General features: G+C 41.3%; 1 protein-coding gene across 2 annotated transcripts in view; it reads left to right on the top strand.

The window, feature by feature from the left end:
- The first annotated feature begins 1,472 nt into the window (after window positions 1-1,472).
- Window positions 1,473-20,778, top strand: part of cdh4 (cadherin 4, type 1, R-cadherin (retinal)) — a 198,354-nt gene continuing 179,048 nt past the window's right edge. The window contains exons 1-2 of one of the 2 annotated variants that reach the window (XM_061042407.1): window positions 1,473-1,784; window positions 2,923-3,034. In XM_061042407.1, the coding sequence (XP_060898390.1) occupies window positions 1,731-1,784; window positions 2,923-3,034 (166 nt within the window). In that variant the 5' untranslated portion in view covers window positions 1,473-1,730. The remainder of the gene's footprint in view (window positions 1,785-2,922; window positions 3,035-20,778) is intronic. The other variant, XM_061042408.1, reaches the window with a different exon arrangement.

Raw genomic sequence — 20,778 nt, 5'->3', positions numbered from 1 at the left:
CTACAATGATTTTATAATATCATGTTTGAGCTGCAGTGGCGTACGAAGGGTTTGGTTGGATTGTCAAGCCACTTTTTGAACTGACTCTCTTGTTGCTTATTAGTCTCAGAATTGTCACAGCATGTGCGTGGCCTTCTCTTGCTGGGAAGTACGGTTGGATTGCTGGGAAGATCCTCTCACAATGAGGACGTGCTGTATTCAGCAGACTCAGACATTTTCCCGCTGAACCGTCCTTCCTGTCGGGCAGCTGCTCCCATGTGAGGAAGTGACAGTGACTGATACCGAGCTGTGACATTATTTATTAGTCATTGTTTATAGTACAAGACGTGAGCTCTAAATCCTTGTCACATAGTTCCTCTGCCAAGTTTTCCAGGCTGTTCTGAAAGCACAACACCCTGAAGAAAGATGAGTGGAGCATATTACTGATATCTCTGACCTTAAAAAATCCTGCCCTGTGGACTGAAAACACCCACTAAGCTGCAGTCAACTAGACGAGGAGTACTTCTTAATTATCAGCCTGGAGCAGTTTATTCCGTTTAAAGGAAAGAGACCGGGTAAAAAACCTGTTCAGAGACAGTTGTTTGAATAGTGAAGGAGTCGGTGGTGAAATAAAGCAGTAGAGTGAATGCCAGTGACAGAGGCAGACACTGGGCTGTTTTGATTGACACTGCAGTACTGTCCTATTCCTTTTGATGGGATTAAATTGTCATGACCTCTCAGATATGGAAATTGAGTCACTGATCTGAGGTTTCACAAATGTCAACATTATTAAATTGTGGGACCAGTTAAAGGCACAGCTCACTTATTTCTCCAGGCTTTATCTCAGACTACTTTGCAGAAATTAAAAAATGTCTTGTATGTCCCCTATCAGTTTTTCTAAAACCCAACTCAAAAAAGATCCACCAAAATGAAACGAGGCATTTGCTGGTTCCATATTTAACTCTGGTTCTATTTTTTTTTCTCTTGGCCTGTAGGCGATAGATAATGATAGTGGGAAAAAAATGTCATAGAAATAAATGAAATAATTTCAACTCATAGAAATAATTTCCCGCAGTCTTCAGGACGGTACATTGCACCCAATGATTCGGCGAAATGGACACACTTCCTGCAGATCATCAAACAGGCTGCTGATTCTCTGGACTTTGTTTCGTCTGAAGCTCCCGTTCACAATCACAGTCTTATCCCGCAGTGCTCTATTATGGCGGCTTTAATAAAAAGCTAATAACTGCGGGTCCTGGCTCTCTTATACCGCGGATCAGTGGCAGAGGGGGGAACTGGGGTGTGAAATAGACTCCGGTTGGCTGATGGACACATGAAAAGACTCGGATGGTTGGTTGTCACTCACACTGCTAGACCCGACTTTGCTCCATTTGAAGTTAAAATATGAATCTAAATAGCCTGGAAAATGCATTTTTTTATTCTACCCATAGATCCCAGTATGAGCACTGCCTGTGATCGCAGAGAGCCATCTGAAGCGCAGATACTCTCCTCTGTGGCTGCTCCGCCGGGCGGTAGGAGGGGTTGTAGTGACGCTGTCATCCAATGGGCACCGGCTTCCTCTGGACGGAGCGCAGCATCTCTGTCTCAGCGGCACTTGTGCGCCAGACAAGTAAGGACGGTCTCTTACTCAGCACCCGAGGAGAAGAAGCAGAGCTCCGGGAATTACTGAGCTGTTTTGGCGAAGAAGACTCCTTTCTTCACCTTCTCTTCTGACACGCGCTTTGGCAAAGATGAACGTTGGCTGCGTCATCCTGGCGTGCACCTTACTCCTGGGCGCATCCTTGGTAAGATGAGTTGATTTCTGTATGTCTTTTCGGCTAACTGTAGTCTGAAAGTGCTGCACTGCCGTATAGTGCTTATAAGGTTGGGAATCGCGCTGCCTGAGCCTCTGAAAGTGGCTGATGGAGTCTCACTTCCCCCCCTGCAGCGCTGCGCTAAAGGCAACATGATTTGTGTTATCGAGTTAATACGGCGACGTTTAAGGTCAATAATATTTGTTTGCAATTGCTGTTAAAAGTCTCTGACAACTCTATCAGTTCGCCTCTTCAGCCCCTCGCCTAACTGCGGTGCATTATTGCAGAGGACAGCGGTTTGTGGACGGGCTTTTCCTTCTGTTTCCTGCGATCAACTTCGTTTACGCGCTGCCATTTCCCATTGAACGGTTTCCAGGATAAAAAGCGGTTGAATAAGTAGCTGTTTGGTTATTTAATCAGGCTTTTCCAGAAGACTGATTTAAGAAATTCTGAATAGATTATTTTGCATTATTTTCAAACTTTGTAAAATTATACTGTAAATGCAGCCAATATCTCAGTTCTTTTGTTGAATTTTGATGATGTGCAGACGTGGAAATCACCTTCAGTATTTTTTAATGAAACTATAATCTGGGGTGATGAATGAGGAACATCTTCGCAGGTGCATTCTGTGTCTGTGCAGTTGAAGTGTAGTGCTCCTGTAACTATACTGTATTCAAATTCCTTGTTTCTCACACAAGCACACACTCGATGAGCTCTCTCAGTCCAGTCAGCAGCATTCATGTCTGCCATAGTCATCATATTTATTGTGGTTTTGTCACTACATATGCCATGGTTTTTATTTCCTTCACATCAAATGAGGACACAATAATAAGTGACAGTGGTAACTGTTTTATTCGCTGCAGACGTTAAGGTACTTCATTGGCTATTTGTTCAGTGCTTCATTATGAGACTTGATGTCTCTCTTCAGAGAATAAACTCAGGGGTATGAAGCCCCAGATGTGGAATCTCTAGGCTGTGACTGTATGCAGCATGTTATTATCTCTGCAACCACTCAGTGTAGCCAGAGAGACCGAGGTTTGATATGAGTCTCTCTGAGATCAACTTATGACCCCCATGCCCCCGTGTCAATTTGCCAATGCTTAACAGGCTGTCTTGTTTCATTCCTCAGGGGAGTAAGGCAGGCCAGCCCCTCAAAGCCCCGTGCAGACCCGGCTTCTCCCAGAACTTCTACACAGTGATTGTCCAGAGAGACGTACTGCATGGTCAGAGCATTCTCAAAGGTAAGTCTGTCACTGCTGGATCTCATTTACACACTGATGATATTTTCTCCTCTCTGCTCCAAATTGTCTCTAGTGAGAAATAAAAGAGTGTGTGGGTGTATACGTATGAATGTGTGTGATAAGGGGCATATACTGTCGTTAGTGGCTCTCCATTATTTCCATAGCAGGTCAGAAGACACTCAGATTGTGTTGGGGCAATATAAGCAGCTCATCTGGAGCACATACATGCTGAGATTCAAGCTTAAAGATCCAGTGATGCTGTAGCTGGGTTGGAAATAAATCTGAGAAGTGATAAAAAGAGACATGACAGCAGGTGTGAATTGCGTCTTGTACAGAAGTTGTCATTTAATACAGTTTCACTGATCAATGAACACTGTTACTGTTTATTACACTGTTTTCAGTCAAAAGAACAGTACATATCTTCCTTTTTGATTGACTAAGCAGAAGGCAGACTCGTTTAAATGGCCTGTTGCTTCTCCGCATGTTTGCAGCTGCAAGCTCAAAACTTTCAATTTATTTTTAGTGTTCATTGTAATACATTTTCCAAACCTCTTATTCTTTCCCTTTTTCAGAGGAATTCGATTCTTTTTTTCATCGCTCCATTTATTGTCAGTCTACAAAATGTACTCAATCTACTGAGGTTCATCTCCTGCTATTTGAAATTATGCTGTGATTTCTTCTGTGGGTTTCTGGCTTTGGCAGGTGGACTCACTCTGGGGCTATAATGGAATACAATCAGCTGATTTAACGTTTTGAGTTCCCAATGCTTCTGCAATACACTGGAGACGTTGTCATTAACGATTTAACTACAAATGCAACGTGAAGAAAATATCTTAATTATGAGTGCTTCGGAATACTACATATTTTCATTGACACTTCGGATTTCTGCTACAAAAGTTGATGGTGGTGGTTTGGTTGTAACAAACTTCCCTAAATTTCTGTCCTACTTCACACTTAAATGGAACATCTCTATAACTGTGTGCAATAAGCTTAGCTCCCCCCTGGCACTTTGCTTTGTAGACAAATATTTGCCTGTTGTCATGTGAAATGCTATTTGCCCGGGAGGAAATGGTATCCTCGTTTAAACGACTGTTTGAGCACTTTCTGGCTGCAAGCAAAACAATTGAATTATTCTGGAGGTTATTTTGTTATTTAGGAGGCCGACAAGGACAGTGCAGCTGGTCAGTGGGGTGCAGATGTGCCTGAGGGGGCTCAGGGGCTCAAGGTTTCTGCCTGTTTGGAAAGAGGCTGAGGCATCATTACTGACTCTAACATTGCTAACAGAGGGAGATGATGTGTCTAGACAGATAAAATATGTTGCTTCCTCCTCAGTATGTGTGTGTACTACATCCACTTGTATCTTGGGGGGATATTGAACAAACTGGGCAATGTCCCGGTGTACATATTATCGGCTGACATTGAATCCAAAATAAGGTGTCAGCAAAGCTTAACTGCATCAATTTGATATAGCTTATGTGCAACACCAGCTCCTGCTTTGATCCCCAATTACCTTTGCTTGCAGTATCACTCTTTCATTTGTTTGTCTTTGTGAAAATCAATCTAAGAGGAGCACTGTCCTCCCAACTGGCCACTCAAAGGGATATGTGCTGCAGCAGCTAAAGCCCTCGTGTGATGATAAATGTGCTGGGGCGAGCCTTACTCAGGCTCTGTTTTCTATCCACAAAGTGGGAGGAAGCCTTTTATACTAACACCACAATATGTATAACCTGAAACTGTCACTTTACAGAAAATGAATGTGCAGAGGATGAGATGAGGGAGGGTCTGGGACGAACCAGAGCTGGCTATAGGGGGTTGCTGGACCGCTGTGGGCCGGGGCTGTTGTTTCCCCGGAGAGACGGACAGTGAGCGATGGGGGAAGAACTGAAAAGCTGTGGCCAAGCAGGTGCAGTGTAAAGCAGGCCTTGGTTTCCAGGCGCTGAACCATATGCACACGGCAGGTCTTTCCATGCTGGGGTAGAGGGAGGAGTTGATTTTCCACTTGTTTTATTGTGCTAACATGTGATAAGTATAGGGAGCGACTGAAGGATCATTCTGATGGCAAATTCATTATCACCAATCTGAGTTGATTGAAAAAAACCTTACCACTTAACTAGTTTTCTGACAACTCAAAGCACCTTTTTGCTGTATGCCACATTCAACCGTTAACAGCACATTCAAACTCTGATATAGAGGCACAGGAGCAATTTGGGTTTCAGCTTCTTGCCCAAAGACACTTTGGCAAGTGATTGTAAGAGCCAACCAACAGTAGACCATAGAGAGATAAGAGAACATGAGAGATGCAATTTTACAGTATATTGCTTTCAAGCCCATAAGGAAACAGAATTGTCGTTAGGTAAAGATCAAGATCGAAATAACACCCAAGCATCAACCAATTGATGGGTCTTTGAAAAAAAAACTGCATTTCTAGATGAACCTAATCAGTGACAGTGTAGACACTGCACCATGGCTGGTAGTCTTAATGAACTTAAAATGAACAGAAATTATGCAACAATAATAAACAAAACAAAAACTTGTGGATGAAGTGTTGAGTCGATGACAGCTCCAGACTGATTTAAACCCTGATTATATTAATAATAGCAATGTTAAAGTAATACTTACAGACATAAACACACAGTATGTAAATTCCACCACCAGGAGGCTCTCAATCAAAAAAATAACAAGAGATGATGTCGAGGCTGGGGCGAATCATGGGAGTGATTCTCTCTTCCAGTCCACCCCCACCCCCACCCCCCATGAAAACAAACTCCAAGTTGACCGTAAGACAAACGGGCGAAACCGTCCTGAGGAAGAGAATATTTTTACAGACGATGTATCCAAGTTTAATTTACATGACGTTGTTTCTCAGCAGCACATAAAGCAACAGTACGGCAGTATTAAGTATCAGCTCACACTTCCTTATGCAGCAGTCTTTGACCTAACATCCGGTGTTCCCACGGCAACAATAAACATGTCTTCTCTGTCATGGTGGCGGCCACGACAAGACACGTCCCATTATAACAAAAAAATTAAGGTTTCTATGGATTACATAAAAGTTAAAATATTTGAGGTCATGTAAGTACTCAACAAGAAAAATATATATAACATAGGTTTAGTCCATTTGATATTAATTTCGATATTTTAGTGTAAAAATGTCTAAATGTTGTACGTTTGATATACTGATACTTTATTTTTAAAGTCATACACAGGTGGATTGTTTTCCTAATCACTTGAAAGTTTGTGCATGACATGATCGCTTACAGGTACTGCAGCTCAGCTACCACATAGTCTCATTATTTACACTGTACAGCATTTATAGCTTAACCTGTTGTTGGCCTTGCCATGCTTTGTCTACAAATGGTATGCTATCACCCGCTCCAAAAAGGATTTTCTATAGACAGTAGATTTGACAATTTAACAGACTTTACCCATCCCACTTGGGTCTGCAAGAGTTGAAACTACAATATTTGACTAGAAAAAATCCAAAAAGCAATAACATTGTTTTGTATATCCATCTCATTTTGATCATTCACTTTTATGTTGTGACACATTTTGGCTGGAGACCTTAACAAAGAGGCTCCTAATTTGGGAACCGTCGCTCTAACCATTTGAAGGTTGGAGGTTTCTGTTTTCCTCTGCACAGTCAAGAAGTCTCATTGAGTAGGAACCCAAAACATTACCTGGAGGTAGGAAACCATAAAAAAATCTTGCGAAAAAAGGCAAGATGCTTAACCCTTCTTTACTTTTAAACTGAAGGGAAAGTGAGTGTCTGGTCAGGACACGAAAGGTCAGATTTGAATTGTAATGCATCATTCATTTCCCCCTTTGGTCATTCTTGGCTGGCTTTATAGGTTAAAGAGGGTGTTATGGCTTTGTGGTTTACCATAAAAGACCTTTGTTTAACTAACTGACAAATCTCTGCGCTGCCACTAAGTTGTGCTGAATAAATCATTGCACGCTCCCATGGAGATGTTTGTCTGGGAGCTGGATTGGGATTGGAGGGGGAGGTTAGAGCACAGAGGCAAGCAGGCAGCCTAGGCTCGAATCGTGGTCCGTGCAGATTCCCGCTGTGGGCAGATAAGCCATGAAAAGAAATATTCCAGTGATTGCACATCGCTGTGTAAACCATCACCTTGCTCCAAGAGCCGGAACAGACACCTCCGAACACGGACAAGGAGATGAGGCCCAAGCACAAAAGGAATTGATTTGAAATACAGTTCAGTCAGGATAGTGTCTCTTTAAGTCACTGTCAGTGCTTGTTTGAAAAGACAGCAGTGATGAGTTTCACCCTTTGCCCCTCACCACTGCCGGCAAGACAATGAACAAGTCTGCAGCGAGTGATCTAGACTCCTGTCTGATTGCATATTTTGTGACAGAGAAAATGACTTTGAACAATTTATTGCATCGCAGAAACATTGTTCATGGAGGAAAACAGATTTTCTTCACTTCAGGGTTGAAGAAAAAGCAGCAGAAGGCCACTTTCTTCTCGTTTTATAAGATAAAAAATAGTGATGTGAATTAAAGTTATCTTGCAAAGAGCTAAATAAGAGATGCTCATTTCTTAACCAAGCAAACAATTTCTTTTTGTAAAGCCTGGTCTTCACCACCATCAGTCCAAACTGCCCCTTCAAAGAGAAAGGCCTTTTTCCTTCTGTGTACTGTGTTTTCTGTTGAATCACAGGAGATGAGCTTGCTAAAAATAATCTACAATACAGCCTCTTTCCCTCCATCATCTCAGGGCTTTTAATTTGCAATTGGGGCTTTAGTAGTATTTTACAACCGCTGCAGTGCATGCAGGGAAAAAAGACAGCACACACTATACTTAAATCTAAAAGATGAACTAAAAGAGGATCATGCCTCCATCAGGAATGTACATTTCCCATTGTTTACTTCCATCTCTAGAAGTTACACATCCGAAATGACTCGTAACATGACCCCAATTAGACGACAGCAGGAAAATCTGGCGAGGAGCCATATCTGCTTTGAAACAGCCAGCTTGGCGTTTGCTGCGCCGTGGAGAAACTTCTGACTTCTAACCTGCTATCCAAAGTGACAGGGCTTTCATAAGTACGTCCAGACGCGAGAACTGAGGAGTAGGGAGGTGGGATTACGTTTCTAGGCATTTGATAAGCGGGATGCCATTTTCCTTCTGACTCACGAATGTCTCTCTTGTCCTCTAGAGAGTCTTTCATCTGTGCAGCCAGGACCTGCAGTCTGTGGCGAGCTGATAGAATACAGGTGCAGAAGATGAGCCACATCATTTCTCTTTATCTCGTCTGCCTTCTTACCAAACCCAGGCTACGCTCCTATATCCCTCAAACTCCCTATAACATGACATACATGCCGAGCCAATTCCATCAAGCAAGCCACCCAAGATATAATACATGCCACGGCACAATGCTTTTCATCCTGTTTTGTAGTCATTTCCTCAGTGCAGGTAGTAAGTAAAAAGAGGTTTTGATAGATGGGAAATCGGCTGTCAGCGGAAATATCATTGCCTCTTGTCAGGGCTTCCATGTGAATTTTATTAGGTGGGGTGTGCTGATCTCACTGTGTACTGGTATTAGCTCTAGTCTGAGGGCTGGTCGCTGGGTCATGGCATATGCTCTCACAGAGTTTCATTACAACACAGATAGTTTCAATGCTTCCCCCTCTGGTGCCCACTGAGAGACAGGCGTTATTCATCTCAACCTCCTCGCTTTCACACGGTGAGAGGCTGTCAGAGACAAACCCAGCACCCGACACCCTGCTGCATTTTGAAAGTGCAAAGTCTCTGTTTGCACTCTACTGAGGGAGATTATGCAGTAGATCTACTTTTCCTGACAAAAAAAAAGAAAGAGGTGAGCTAATTGTGCCTTGAATTCTGACCTTCAAACGGCGCTAACTGTGATATTATCAGACGCCAGACTGCATTTGCAAGAGCTGGCTGAGGGTTAAATCATGAAGTGATTATGGGCGAAAAAAAGAAGAATCGAGGCACTTTTGATGGTGTAAGCCAAAAAGAGAGTCCTTGGGATTAACGGATAAGAAAGAGACTGTGTTGGATGAGGAACTGGAGACTTACTACAGTACTGTATTCCTGGAGTTGAGACAAGGGCAAATTTAGAAGAAAATATTCATGGACAAAGTTTAAAGTGCTGTTTTTTTCGTATTTCTTTGAAACCTCCAAATTACAGCTTAACCTTCCTGACGGATCTTTACATATGCAGTCAAAGTAGCAAATAGCTTTCTTTCTAAGGAGTGAACACCACTTATAACATTAATGACCTTGTATTTTGTGAATACTATTTGCATTCGTTATTGAAAACCTTTTTTAATTGAGCATATTCCTAAAAAAATCAATGTGTCTTCGTGCTTTGCTTCGCTGCATCCTAACGATCAGTGGCCTTGGTTAGGAGGATATTGGCTTTTTTGTTACAGGCAGAAATGAACAATTTTCCCACTGAGAGACCTCTGTTTCACCTTTCAGCTGCAAGTGTAACCTAGAATCCACCAGTTCATTACAAAGCTCCCCCCCCTTCCTCTAGGCTTGCAGGATTTACATGCATCTGAATACAAATCAGGACCTTAGTATTAAAGTACTGTTTCCTTGGCTCTAATTATTCTCTTGCATGTTATCCTCCTTGTTTTTAATGTCACGACACTGCACTCTACCGTGTCATTTAGGTGGATTATTTGGGAGATAATTGTTATTCAAAGTAATAAAAAATGAAAGGGCTTGAACTTTAGTAACCCTGGGAAAGAAAGGAGCTCAAGGGCTCACTGCAATCCTCGCCTGTTGAAAAATCAGGTTAACTTTTTATTTTTTCAAAGTTCTGATTGGCTTTGGGTCATGACAGACTTTATTCCTCCTGGGAAAGACCCGTTTTTTTTCCTCGTCTATCTAGCATCATCATGTGGTTCTTCTGGGCATGTTATTATCAGTGAGTGTGGATCTGAATCCACTCAGGCACTTTGAGAGGATTCAGCTTGTTGGTGTCCTTGTCTGGACACAAAGGAGGTGAGCTGAGCACAAAAGGAGGGAGAGAGGTATGAAAACAAAATCGCCAGTGATGGTCAAGTTACTTGTAAAAATGATCAGTGTTACGGTTAAAAACATACAAATCTTACATTATATCAGCAGTATAAATTATGTGTTTTTATCATTCAGTCCAAATATCTCACAAAGGTGACATTACACCACTACAGGTCTTTAAACCACGCACATCTCGTCTGAAATAACAGTAGAAATAAGGACCAATCATTTTGGCTTAACAAATAAGTAATGCGTCTCAGTTCACACAGCCTGACAGGTCTGAACTAAACTAAGCCAGTCGTCAAGACAAAGGTAAATATGACAACATGGGAAATATTTGAAGTCGAATTTCATTCTATTCCAAGAATGACATCAAGAGGCTAACCCAAACCAACTGTGCTAAGCTAACACTAGTTCGTTTGATTATGACCTTCCATCAAACTCCTATTAAACCAGTGAACAAGCCAACCCTCCATTTTCCTTCCTGAAGGGTCACAGGGATTAGTCACAGTAATTTGACTCAACTCTTTCTGTAAGCACAGTAATCACAGTACTTTAATGTGTTACTCAGTAATGGCTCACTTTCCCTCACTGGAGATCACACTTACTGAAGCATTCTTGAGCATCACCCTCGTGAACCAGCTTCTGGTGCTCTTGACAGGCACGCCATGACATTTCCACCAACCTCAGCATGTCATACCGACATGTGTGTTGGAGAAGGCTAGCTTTGTGTTGAAACCAGACTTGAAATTTGTATTATTTTCCTCACAATTGATGCTTTTCTTATCTGCAGAGATTCCATTATGTGTTAACTCAACGCTGAGCTTTAAGAATATCTCATGAGAATATCTCACTGTCCTTGCTGCTCTTTTGCTTGGCTGTGCCTCCTTGTTGTCCTCGTCCACCTGCTCCTCATTCCTGAGTCATGGACTCAAAGTGACATATAGCTTCTCACTTTATTGATGAATTACGACCAAGGACTTTGACCTTGTATTGCCACTTGACCTCGCATGTTCTCCGACACTCATACTCTCAGTCTGCAGCACTGGAGGAGATGAAAAACATGGGCCAATCAAAATGATTTACGTTCAGCTCGACTCAACACATAGATCCTCTCTAAGCTGCAGCTAAATGCATCTCCAGAGGGCCACGCTGTATTGTACTGTACAGTCATTTCTGAAGCCACAGGGCTTTTGCTATTCTATCGCCTTAATTAAAAGACTACACTGTCAAGACGCCTTTGTTCTCCAAACTTTAATATCAAAAAGGGCCCTCGCCAGAGAACGGCTTGTGCTCCACTTGTCCTTTGGATTTTTCAGCCTGGAATCTATATTTGATCAGGGTGCCTGTCTTCTTTTGTTTGAACCATTTTCTCTTGTTCATTTGTGTTTAATCTGTAAACACACATTTATTTTGAAAATATATATTTATTTTAAAAAAAAAGCACATTTTGTGCATTGTGTTTATTTGTGTGTTTGTCTGAGCTTGTGTTTGTAGGCAGCGCTCCATCCAGAGGGTGATTATCTTAAATGGAGAAATTAAAGGATTACAAACCAGCCCAGTAATCCAGCTGTCAATCTCACAGCTCATTAGTAAGCAAAGGAGAGGGAAGAGGGAGAGAGAGGCACTTCACACACATGCTGAAAGAGAGAGAGAGAAAGAGAGAGGAAAAGAGAGGTAGGGAGGGAGAGAGTGAGAAAGAGGGGGAGAGGGAGAGAGAGAGACACTTCACACAGATGCTGAAAGAGAGAGAGAGGGACAGAGAGAGTGAGAGAGAGAGAGAGAGAGAGAGAGAGAGAGATACCCATGAGTTGTGGTGAACTTGTCAATCAAACAAAAAGGATTTCTGTTATGTGTGAAATAACAACTTGACTAACACATTTTTCTATTGGTTTAACAACACAGTTTGAGATACAACTGCACTGCATGGTGGTTGTACACAGTTTGAATTAAATTAATTAAATAAAAAAACAGAAATTTTTGGCATATTTGAAAAGATCTCAGATATTCACTTGAATAGATTAATGTACTTAAAGGAAAACAACAGAAAGCTTTCATCTCTCTCACTATTTCTGTTAAAAATTAGAATATTTACACTCTTGATTGCATCTCGCACCCTTGTGTTAAAGTTGGCTGTCAAGGTACTCTGCTGCTGGGGTCCAGCAGATTAAACTGCATAAGGATGTCAACAGGAGCGTGAGCGAGGCCTGCAGTTTAACTCCATCTCAAGGATTCACATTGTTACCCACGCTCACGTTGTTCTTGCACCTTTGGCTGTTAAAAATTCATAAGCAAAGTAAAGTTGGAGTTTATTTATTTCACTGTTGCTGCCATTCTCTGGTTTTAAATATAGCAAATGGATGAGTGCAACTGCATTGACGTACACAGCAAATCAACTGTGTGTGTGTGTGTGTGTGTGTGTGTGTGTGTGTGTGTGTGTGTGTGTGTGTGTGTGTGTTTGTGCTGCAGATTAGCCTTGGTGTTGAAAGATATACAGCATCTCTGCCATTTTTCACTGGGCTCTGAGGCACATAAAGGAAACAGTTTGGGAAACGATGGCACCATAAAAGTAAATAGAAACACAAATCCTGACTCCATCATGGAAAAAAAGGGGGAAAATTGCATCTCCTGTGGTTGTGCCGCTTTTTGAATTTGATTGTATCAATTTGCTGTCTATTTTGATCTAAAAAGAGGGCAGGCTGTTTGCAGGCTTATTTGCTCATGCATGGTGACTTGTGGATGCCAACTGCTGGGAACTATTTCTTGTGCATGCTCCTCTGAGCTCATTTCATTTAAAACCCACCAACTCAACGTTTGCATTTTCACAAACAGTACTTCATCTATTTAGGTATCCCTGTTTGTGTTTGAATGTATTTTCTGCCATGAGGCGTTCCAATCAGCATTTCGAGAAATTGCTTGCTTTAAATATTGTTGTCATGTAATACTCATGCTGTGTAGGTGCGTTTCTGAAAAAATGTGGTACATGTTGTGAGCATTGACAGGCCTGCTTTGTCAGAAACATAATTTTGTTCGTAGCGAAGAAGGAACTCAGTTATACTTTGTACAGACTGTCTGTTTGAAAGAGCTCACTTTGGCTTGAATTCAGATTGCTGATTTGGAAATCACAATACGGAGGCATGCTCTGTCCTGTTGTGATGCAGATTTGTCTGTGGGAGGCCGACAAATCTGCAAATATGCTTTGCTGACCAGAATAAACAGAAGTTATCCGGCTGTAGAACTGTAATACAACTTAATCCATTTCGTTTCCTGTTATTGGCAGACATGATTTCAGCAATGAAATGACTCTTATATGTTTTTATACTTTCCTTTGCTTTCTGTCCACCAACACATTATCCCGGCTTTCTGTCTGTCTTAGTAACAACCTCAAGAAGCTCATAATGCTCCCACTGACTCTCTTAACTCAATTGTCTGATTTGTAAGCGGAGCTGGACGTACACAGGAGCAGGTCACGTGCAAAGCTTGCCCACATACACTTACACACACTGACACGTTTCAACCCTTACTCCAGAGGTTACTTCATTACAGCAGCTATAGAGCCCCCTGTAGGTTTCTACACAAATGTTAAAAGTGTCATTATACTATTAACTCTGACCTCCCATAGGGTTTCTTCCACATTATAATAATCCACCTACAGACCTACAGTATGTATTTCTGCACTTAATTGCCATGAAAAAGATTCTTTTGTAAATCTTATGGTTCCTTTTGTACTGCTCGCTTACTTCTTGACATATTTGTGAGTTATGTAGATCGAGGCAAACAAAAAATCCCCAAGAGAACCTAACAGCCATCGGCTAGCAACAGTCAGAAACCCACATAAAACATCATGTCCCAGTTGCACACACAAACACGTCTTTTTTTTGTGTCTGCAAAACAAGATGGAGTTTTTCAAATATGTTTAAGCTTGAGGTTTGGCATTCTGGTCTTTGTTTAGTGAGAGAGTGGAAATTCATAGAAGTAAAGAGGAAAATCAGGGGTGGAGAATCCCCTTTTTGTGATTGAAATACAGGAGCAAATCAATAGAACCCTCCTTTTTGCTGGCAACGTGCAAAGCAGACACACGCTGGTTGCATCGATCAGCGCTTCAGAAGAATCACAGTTTTCCTCTCTGTCTCTCTCTTTGCCTCTCTTCCCCACTCCATTTCTTTCTCACGTCTCCTTTCTCTCTGTAGCCTCGTATAGGTTTTCAGATAAAAATAATAGCTCTGAGAAGCAACAGAGAGGGGGGAGGAGGGCGGCATGTTGGTGACAGTGTTTGTGCTCTGCACCACAATCCGGCAGTAAGACAATAAGAGTCAGTCAAACTAACTGTGGCCTCTGGGAATAGAAGCTGTCTTATTGCCATAAACAGCAATTTAGCTTGTGTGAAAGGAAAACGGATGCAGCCATATTAAAGTGTCATCATGATTACAGCCACCACAGGGCTGTGGCAAAGTGAATGATGGCTGTTACTTCCAGGCACCTTTTTTAAATTCAGCGTCAAATGTGTAGCTTTGTTAACCAAGCTACCATCAAGGCTAATCCGTGTCAGCTATGCAAGAGATGAATGAATGATGTTGGACAGTTCTGCACTTTGGTTCTCACTTATCTCTGCGTGCATCTGTGTTCGCATACAATTTCTAATGTCTGTTCTTGAACATGTACCCTTTTTGATTTCCAGCCCAGAGCAAATATGCTGAACATGCAGAAGTCATATTAAATCAACCCGGCTGCTTTCTTACCAGAGGACATGGAAAGCTTTGAACAGCTCTCTAAAAGTATTGTTATGAAGCTGAGAGTTAAACGTTCTGGTTGTATAAGCTCTGTTTCCCTGCAGGGATTGGCATAATGTGCATAACTCACCTGTCATGAATAAACATCCACCATCCGTAGATATCTGGTGGACTTCCTGATTTCAAGTGGTGATTCACAGCCCGATTAGCATTTTTGTTACGCTCTACCAAGATTATATTAACTCAGTGAAACACCACATGATGCCTCGACTGCAGCGTTGGTTTGTCTGTTATTTTTAAGAGAAGATAACTTTGCATGCCTCGGTCAAGTTCAGGGCCTGAACAGCTCATTATTGTCGAGCTAGGCTGGTTGTTGGCAACAATACAATCCCCTCTTCCACCTTCAGGCCCTGCAGCATGGTAGATGAAATGCAAGGAGGAGTTGGAAGAAGGCCTGAATTTCAGTGCAGTCATATGTGTGATAAACATAGCTAGCTGCATAACAGTTTACAAAGAGTAATGAATTGCCTTAAACTAAAGAACGGTTACAAATGCATTAACCATGTTCAAGACATTGAGCTATTCTCTCTGGTACTACTGCTGTGCTTGTTAGTCCAGTTAAAAGAAAAAAGGGTTATTGCATGAATTCTAATTGGTTTGATTTTTATCTTTGGAATCCTGCATAAGATGAAGATTATTCTAAGTCGATGGTTCGTACAGTCATTTTCAACAGTTTTCTTATGGCCATGTGAGGTTCTTTGACACATACAGTATGTCTATTCTTTCTGTGTTTAATCTAAGCCTTAACAAATGACTTACCATTACCTTTTAAAATAATCCTATCTCTATCTTGTGTTGTTACCTTGTTAGCTTAGGTTTGAATTTATCCTTACATAGGCTACTAGCTTACTATTCACCAACAGTTAAGTCAGATTTAACAGCTATATTACCGTTGTTTGCGTTCATAGTTCACTCTTTTCCAACCTCGTCACTTTTATATGAATGTGTCCATCTGTTCGAACGTTTTATTTCTGCTAATGTGACTGTATGTCACTCCAGCTAGCTTATAGGCAAAGGCTTGTTAGCACTGCTGCTCTATAGCATTATATAGCCGAAACAATATTATTATTCTTTATTAATAATGTAATTTTTGTCATCTTTAATTGCTCTTTCATTCTTCAATTTTTCTTCTTTCTTAAATGCTGATTGGTATAGGGCTATTATCAACTTAGAATTTGTCAGTTGAATGCAATTTTTTGATTTTTGAATAGGAAACTTCAGCTCCTTGTTCTTTTCTTTTAGTACTAAAATCTTCTCCTGAATCTGCCTTCTTGACTCTCATGTTTTAACTGTTTGATTCCTGTAAGTTTTCCGTGGGTCAGACCTGACATTTTTCTGGCTGATTATTCTTTTGGACTGGATGAAGAGTTTTTGGTAAGCAGAGGAGCTTAAGTTAGAAACAGGACTGCATGCAGTCTCTTACCCCATTGACCTGCAGCATTGGAGAGAGAGAGAGAGAGAGAGAGAGAGAGTGAGTTTTTACATGACACTGTCTTGTTCAGTGTTTTCATTTCATTTCCGTCTGTTTTGGAGAGGAGGAGACGTCTTCTTGGATGATTCTGTTCTCATTATAAACCTTGTGTACCATACAACACAGAAGGGTCATTTTGAGACTCTGTCTGAAGAGTTTAAAGCCTCTTATGCTTTTCTCTGTTATGATACTGTACTGAGAAGTAGACAGTTGAATGTCTACTTTTCAGTACTCCTCCTGTTCATTGCCTATATTCAGGACTGAGATTTGAATGTCTGTGATCCAGACCCATTAAGCAATGTGCAACAGTGTATATGTAACAGCATACTCTGTCACAACAGCTTCCTTGACAAAGTTGTTTATCACACTAGTGAAGTGTAAGCCACCATTTAAACACAGAGATAATTAAAAAACCTGTTGCTGATAACTCAGACAATTACCGACAATGTAATAATGTGAATTTTTGAGAAACTCCTTCACAATTTTTACGAGAGGTATAAATGTGGTTAAGGCAGCTTGGGTTCACTAAGCCACAAAGGTGTTCACTCACAAAGATCTCAACATTTATTTTACTACATGAAATCCCCGCACAGTTGTTGCACTTCTATCCAAATTCACAGCTTGCATTTTTCATTTAAATTAATCACATCTAAAAATTCATTTTTCCAGCTGCCAACAGAGGGGAACATGTGAAAGAATCTATCTTGTTGATAGGCAATAACAAAAACTAGCAGTGCCAAAATGTAAGCCGTACTGTGCTTGAGGAGCGTAGATTCACAATATTCTGTTAATCATCAGCCCCCCTCCAGTCACTCACACATTTAATATGCAGAAGCCACATCCAACTCGTAAAAACATTTTGACTGAATCCAACAAGAATCTGGATTGGTACAGATATGCAGACAATATCTTTCATTACGGTTTGACCAACTACTTAAAATCTGCTCACTCACACACACGCACACACACATACACAGACACACATGCATACATACACTCTTACACACATAAAGACACGCACACACTCACACACAAACACACACACACTCACACACATGAAGATACACATGGACACACACACATGAAGACACACACAGACACACAGACACACACACATACACACATGAAGACACACACGGACACACACACCCTCACACACATGAAGACACACAGACACACACACATACACACATGAAGACACACACGGACACACACACATGAAGACACACACGGACACACACACATGAAGACACACACGGACACACACACACACTGATTGGCAGAGTAAGAGGAATGAGCATTCTATTTGCTGGTGTTATTCTATCAAGACATCACCAGGAATGGGTCACGCATGGATCACTGGCCTTGAGTCTTGTTTCAGCTCTTCTCCTCCATGCTCATCACCTCTCCGCTATTTTTTCATTATTTTCTTCCAATCTCTTCCTTGAGAAGACTTTTAGATTCAATTTGTAGTACTCTGTGTGCCTGCGTGCCATCTTTCTGAGCGTCAGTGTATTCACCAGCCTGAAGCTCTGCGTGAACTTCTCTTCACACTCTGGAGATTTTATCTGACGTTCCAGGGAGAAATGGAGCAAACAAGGGATAAGATGTTGACAGTGTGTGTCCTTTTTACTTCTTTATAGAACATATCATACATGCTACATGTGTTTATGTGTGTGTGCACGCATGCTTGAACTTCCCCTCATTTTCAATAATTTTACCGCACACCACCAACAGTCAGAAGCAGGGCCCTTGCAGGCTGCATTCTAAATACTCTCTAGGCTGAAGGCAAAGCAACATGAATTTCAATGAATTATTAAACAGGATTATTTATTTACTTCCTCCGCACCCTGAAACACCTAACTGGCAAATCTACATAGCAATTCTCGAACCTGTGGCACATTTGTATACATAATTTACTCTCATGGATGAATATTTTCTTTAGGATGTCAAGTTTAGTCTGTTCTCAGAGTACTTTGGGGAATCAGCCTGATGGACGTTGAATTGTGTGGTGATGTTATTCTAATACACTTTGATTGTTCATTGTGGTGTGCTTATCTCCCTGCAGAGAATGATTTTGAAACGTCAATTAGCACAATTTGTTCTGGTGGCAATAATATGGCGCCTTGGATTTTTGGTTTGTTTTAGATTAATGACATTGTGTAAATCAAATGGTATTGTTCTGGTGGCTGAGAAGGTGCCAAATCTATTGTTTTTGTGAGTGTGTGTGTGTGTGTGTGTCAGACTATGTTGGCTGTGGGTGAAAGAGATGAATAAGCAAGCGGAGCACTGGAGCTCTGCCAGTGTGTGAGACTGCGACGCACTGCAGATGAGCTAAACCTCCATTCATTCTCATGGAGCGCTTCATGGCAGGTTGACATTAGCGCTCATTGTCAATGTGTCTGTCAAGCTGCTTCTACATGTTGATGTGTACAGTTAAATGGTAGCATTTCCCATTGACGGATATGTTTCCATCTTTAAGTCATGCTTGAACATAAATATGAACCTTTGGGGCCAATAACCTTGGTTTTATTATAATGAGAAAATCTTACCAATCTAATGGTAAACATCATTATGTATTAGTGGCAGAGCACACATCAAACATGACACCTTAATGAATAACTAACAGCCCACATACGACTGCAGCGCCGAGTGCGACTGTTGCAAATAGTACACGGATGAAATGTAAATCATGGTAAATGAGATAACACCTCTATTCCTGCTGTCTGAACCAACCATATGGCTTTTTTTTCACACTGCCTTTCATCCAATGTGATGAGGAGTTAAGTGTGTGGTCAGAGACTCCAGCAACACTAACACAGAAGTGATGGAGGATCCAGCAGGAGGGCAGTTAGATTACAGCAGGATACTTCTAATGTTACCTCCCGGGGTGCAGCTCTGCCTGATAACAGGGTTATGAGTGCTTTGTATCAGGGCTGAATCGGTTAATGAATGGACCCCTCAGGGCTAATAAATGCACATGAATTGTGATGTGTTGTACACGCTTTCTCTGTAAATACAGGCACAGACAGCAGATTTACAATCATTGAGGAGCTGTTGTCAGTTTTACTGTAAGAGTGCAATGAAACTGTGTATGCACTTACATACACAGTGCAAATGCATCTTTAACACCGAAACAAAAAACACCCCTGTGGCTCAATTAGTCTTTTTAGTTACTGTATTGGCTAATACATACACATACAGTACTACGCTGTATAGCAAGTAAATGAAATGCAGATGCCAATTCATTTCTACAGCAAGGGATTTTAACCTGTGAAAATCATGATCCAAAAGTCAAATTCTCTGTGGAAATATATTCAAAACGCTAAGAGGAATAAATAGAAACGTCAAGCACAAATTGCTTTCTCTTGGATGTGAACCCAGAAACCAAGTTTCAGAGGGATCAAAAGGCAAAGAGCCAAGGACTTCCTTCCACACAACAGAAGAAAAGGGAAACTTGTGTCCAGCCGCAGCTCCTATAAAGCACATGGCTGCCACGAGACGAGAAGTATATAACCAGAAAATTGGTTATTTCAACTATCCACTTTCATGTAATAACGGGTTTCCACCAATACTATGACAAGCCAGCACTTTTCTTAGAACAATACCAGTAAGATACATTAGAAGGATGTTATCACATTTTTCTAAACTATTATCCAGGTAAAGTCCAATGTGAAGCTATGTGGTTTATTTGCTTCATGATTTAGAGGAAAATAGACTATACCAAGACACTAATGGAGGTTTTGTACATTAACAGAAGTTTCACTTCAACATCTGAAAGCTTTTCAAGTGAGTTGATATGAATCCAAGCCAATTCCACATTACTGTTATTTCTGCCAAATTGATTCTAGAGCACAAAGTATTCAAATCCTTTGTGTATTCATACCGTCTACTGTGTTTGATAATGGAAGAGTCGTGCTGTCCTTTATACCAATAAAACCTACCTGAATTATTTAAATCAGCTAATTTATTTGAGGTCTATATCCAACACTGTTCTTTCATTACACTTTGACGTGATCTTGTTGTTTGTAGAACAAGAACACAGTCAAAGGTTTTTGTTCAAATGAAAAAACAAAACAAACAGATGAGCTATTTAAAAGGAAAGTTCCTTGTTTCAAAGAGATCTGAACTGTTCTATGCACTGTGTTATAGCTAAGGAATGTGATTCATGAGTGCTGGATTACTCTCAGTTGGTGCAAAGATGACCTTTGACCTCTCCCTCTGTATGACCAGTCAGACCGTCAGTGTGGACGCCCTCATCTCTACTTGTTCAGTATGAGGTAGAGCTGAACCACAGGAGGAAGTTTGATGTGTTAGCTTGGTGCTGTATCTGACAGTGCTGAGCGCAGGGCCTGGGGTCTGGTAGGGGCCTCCCAGGGGAGCCGCACCTCAGAGCTACCCACTCATGTCTTTTTGAAGCGCTTGGGGGAGGTCAAGTGCTGACAGGGCTGTATAATGGCCTCCTTGGGCT

Source organism: Labrus mixtus, chromosome 7 (assembly GCF_963584025.1).
Source record: "Labrus mixtus chromosome 7, fLabMix1.1, whole genome shotgun sequence".
Classification (NCBI taxonomy): Eukaryota; Metazoa; Chordata; class Actinopteri; order Labriformes; family Labridae; genus Labrus; species Labrus mixtus.
Note: the sequence above shows the minus strand (reverse complement) of the source record. Positions and strands in the feature narration are given on the sequence as shown.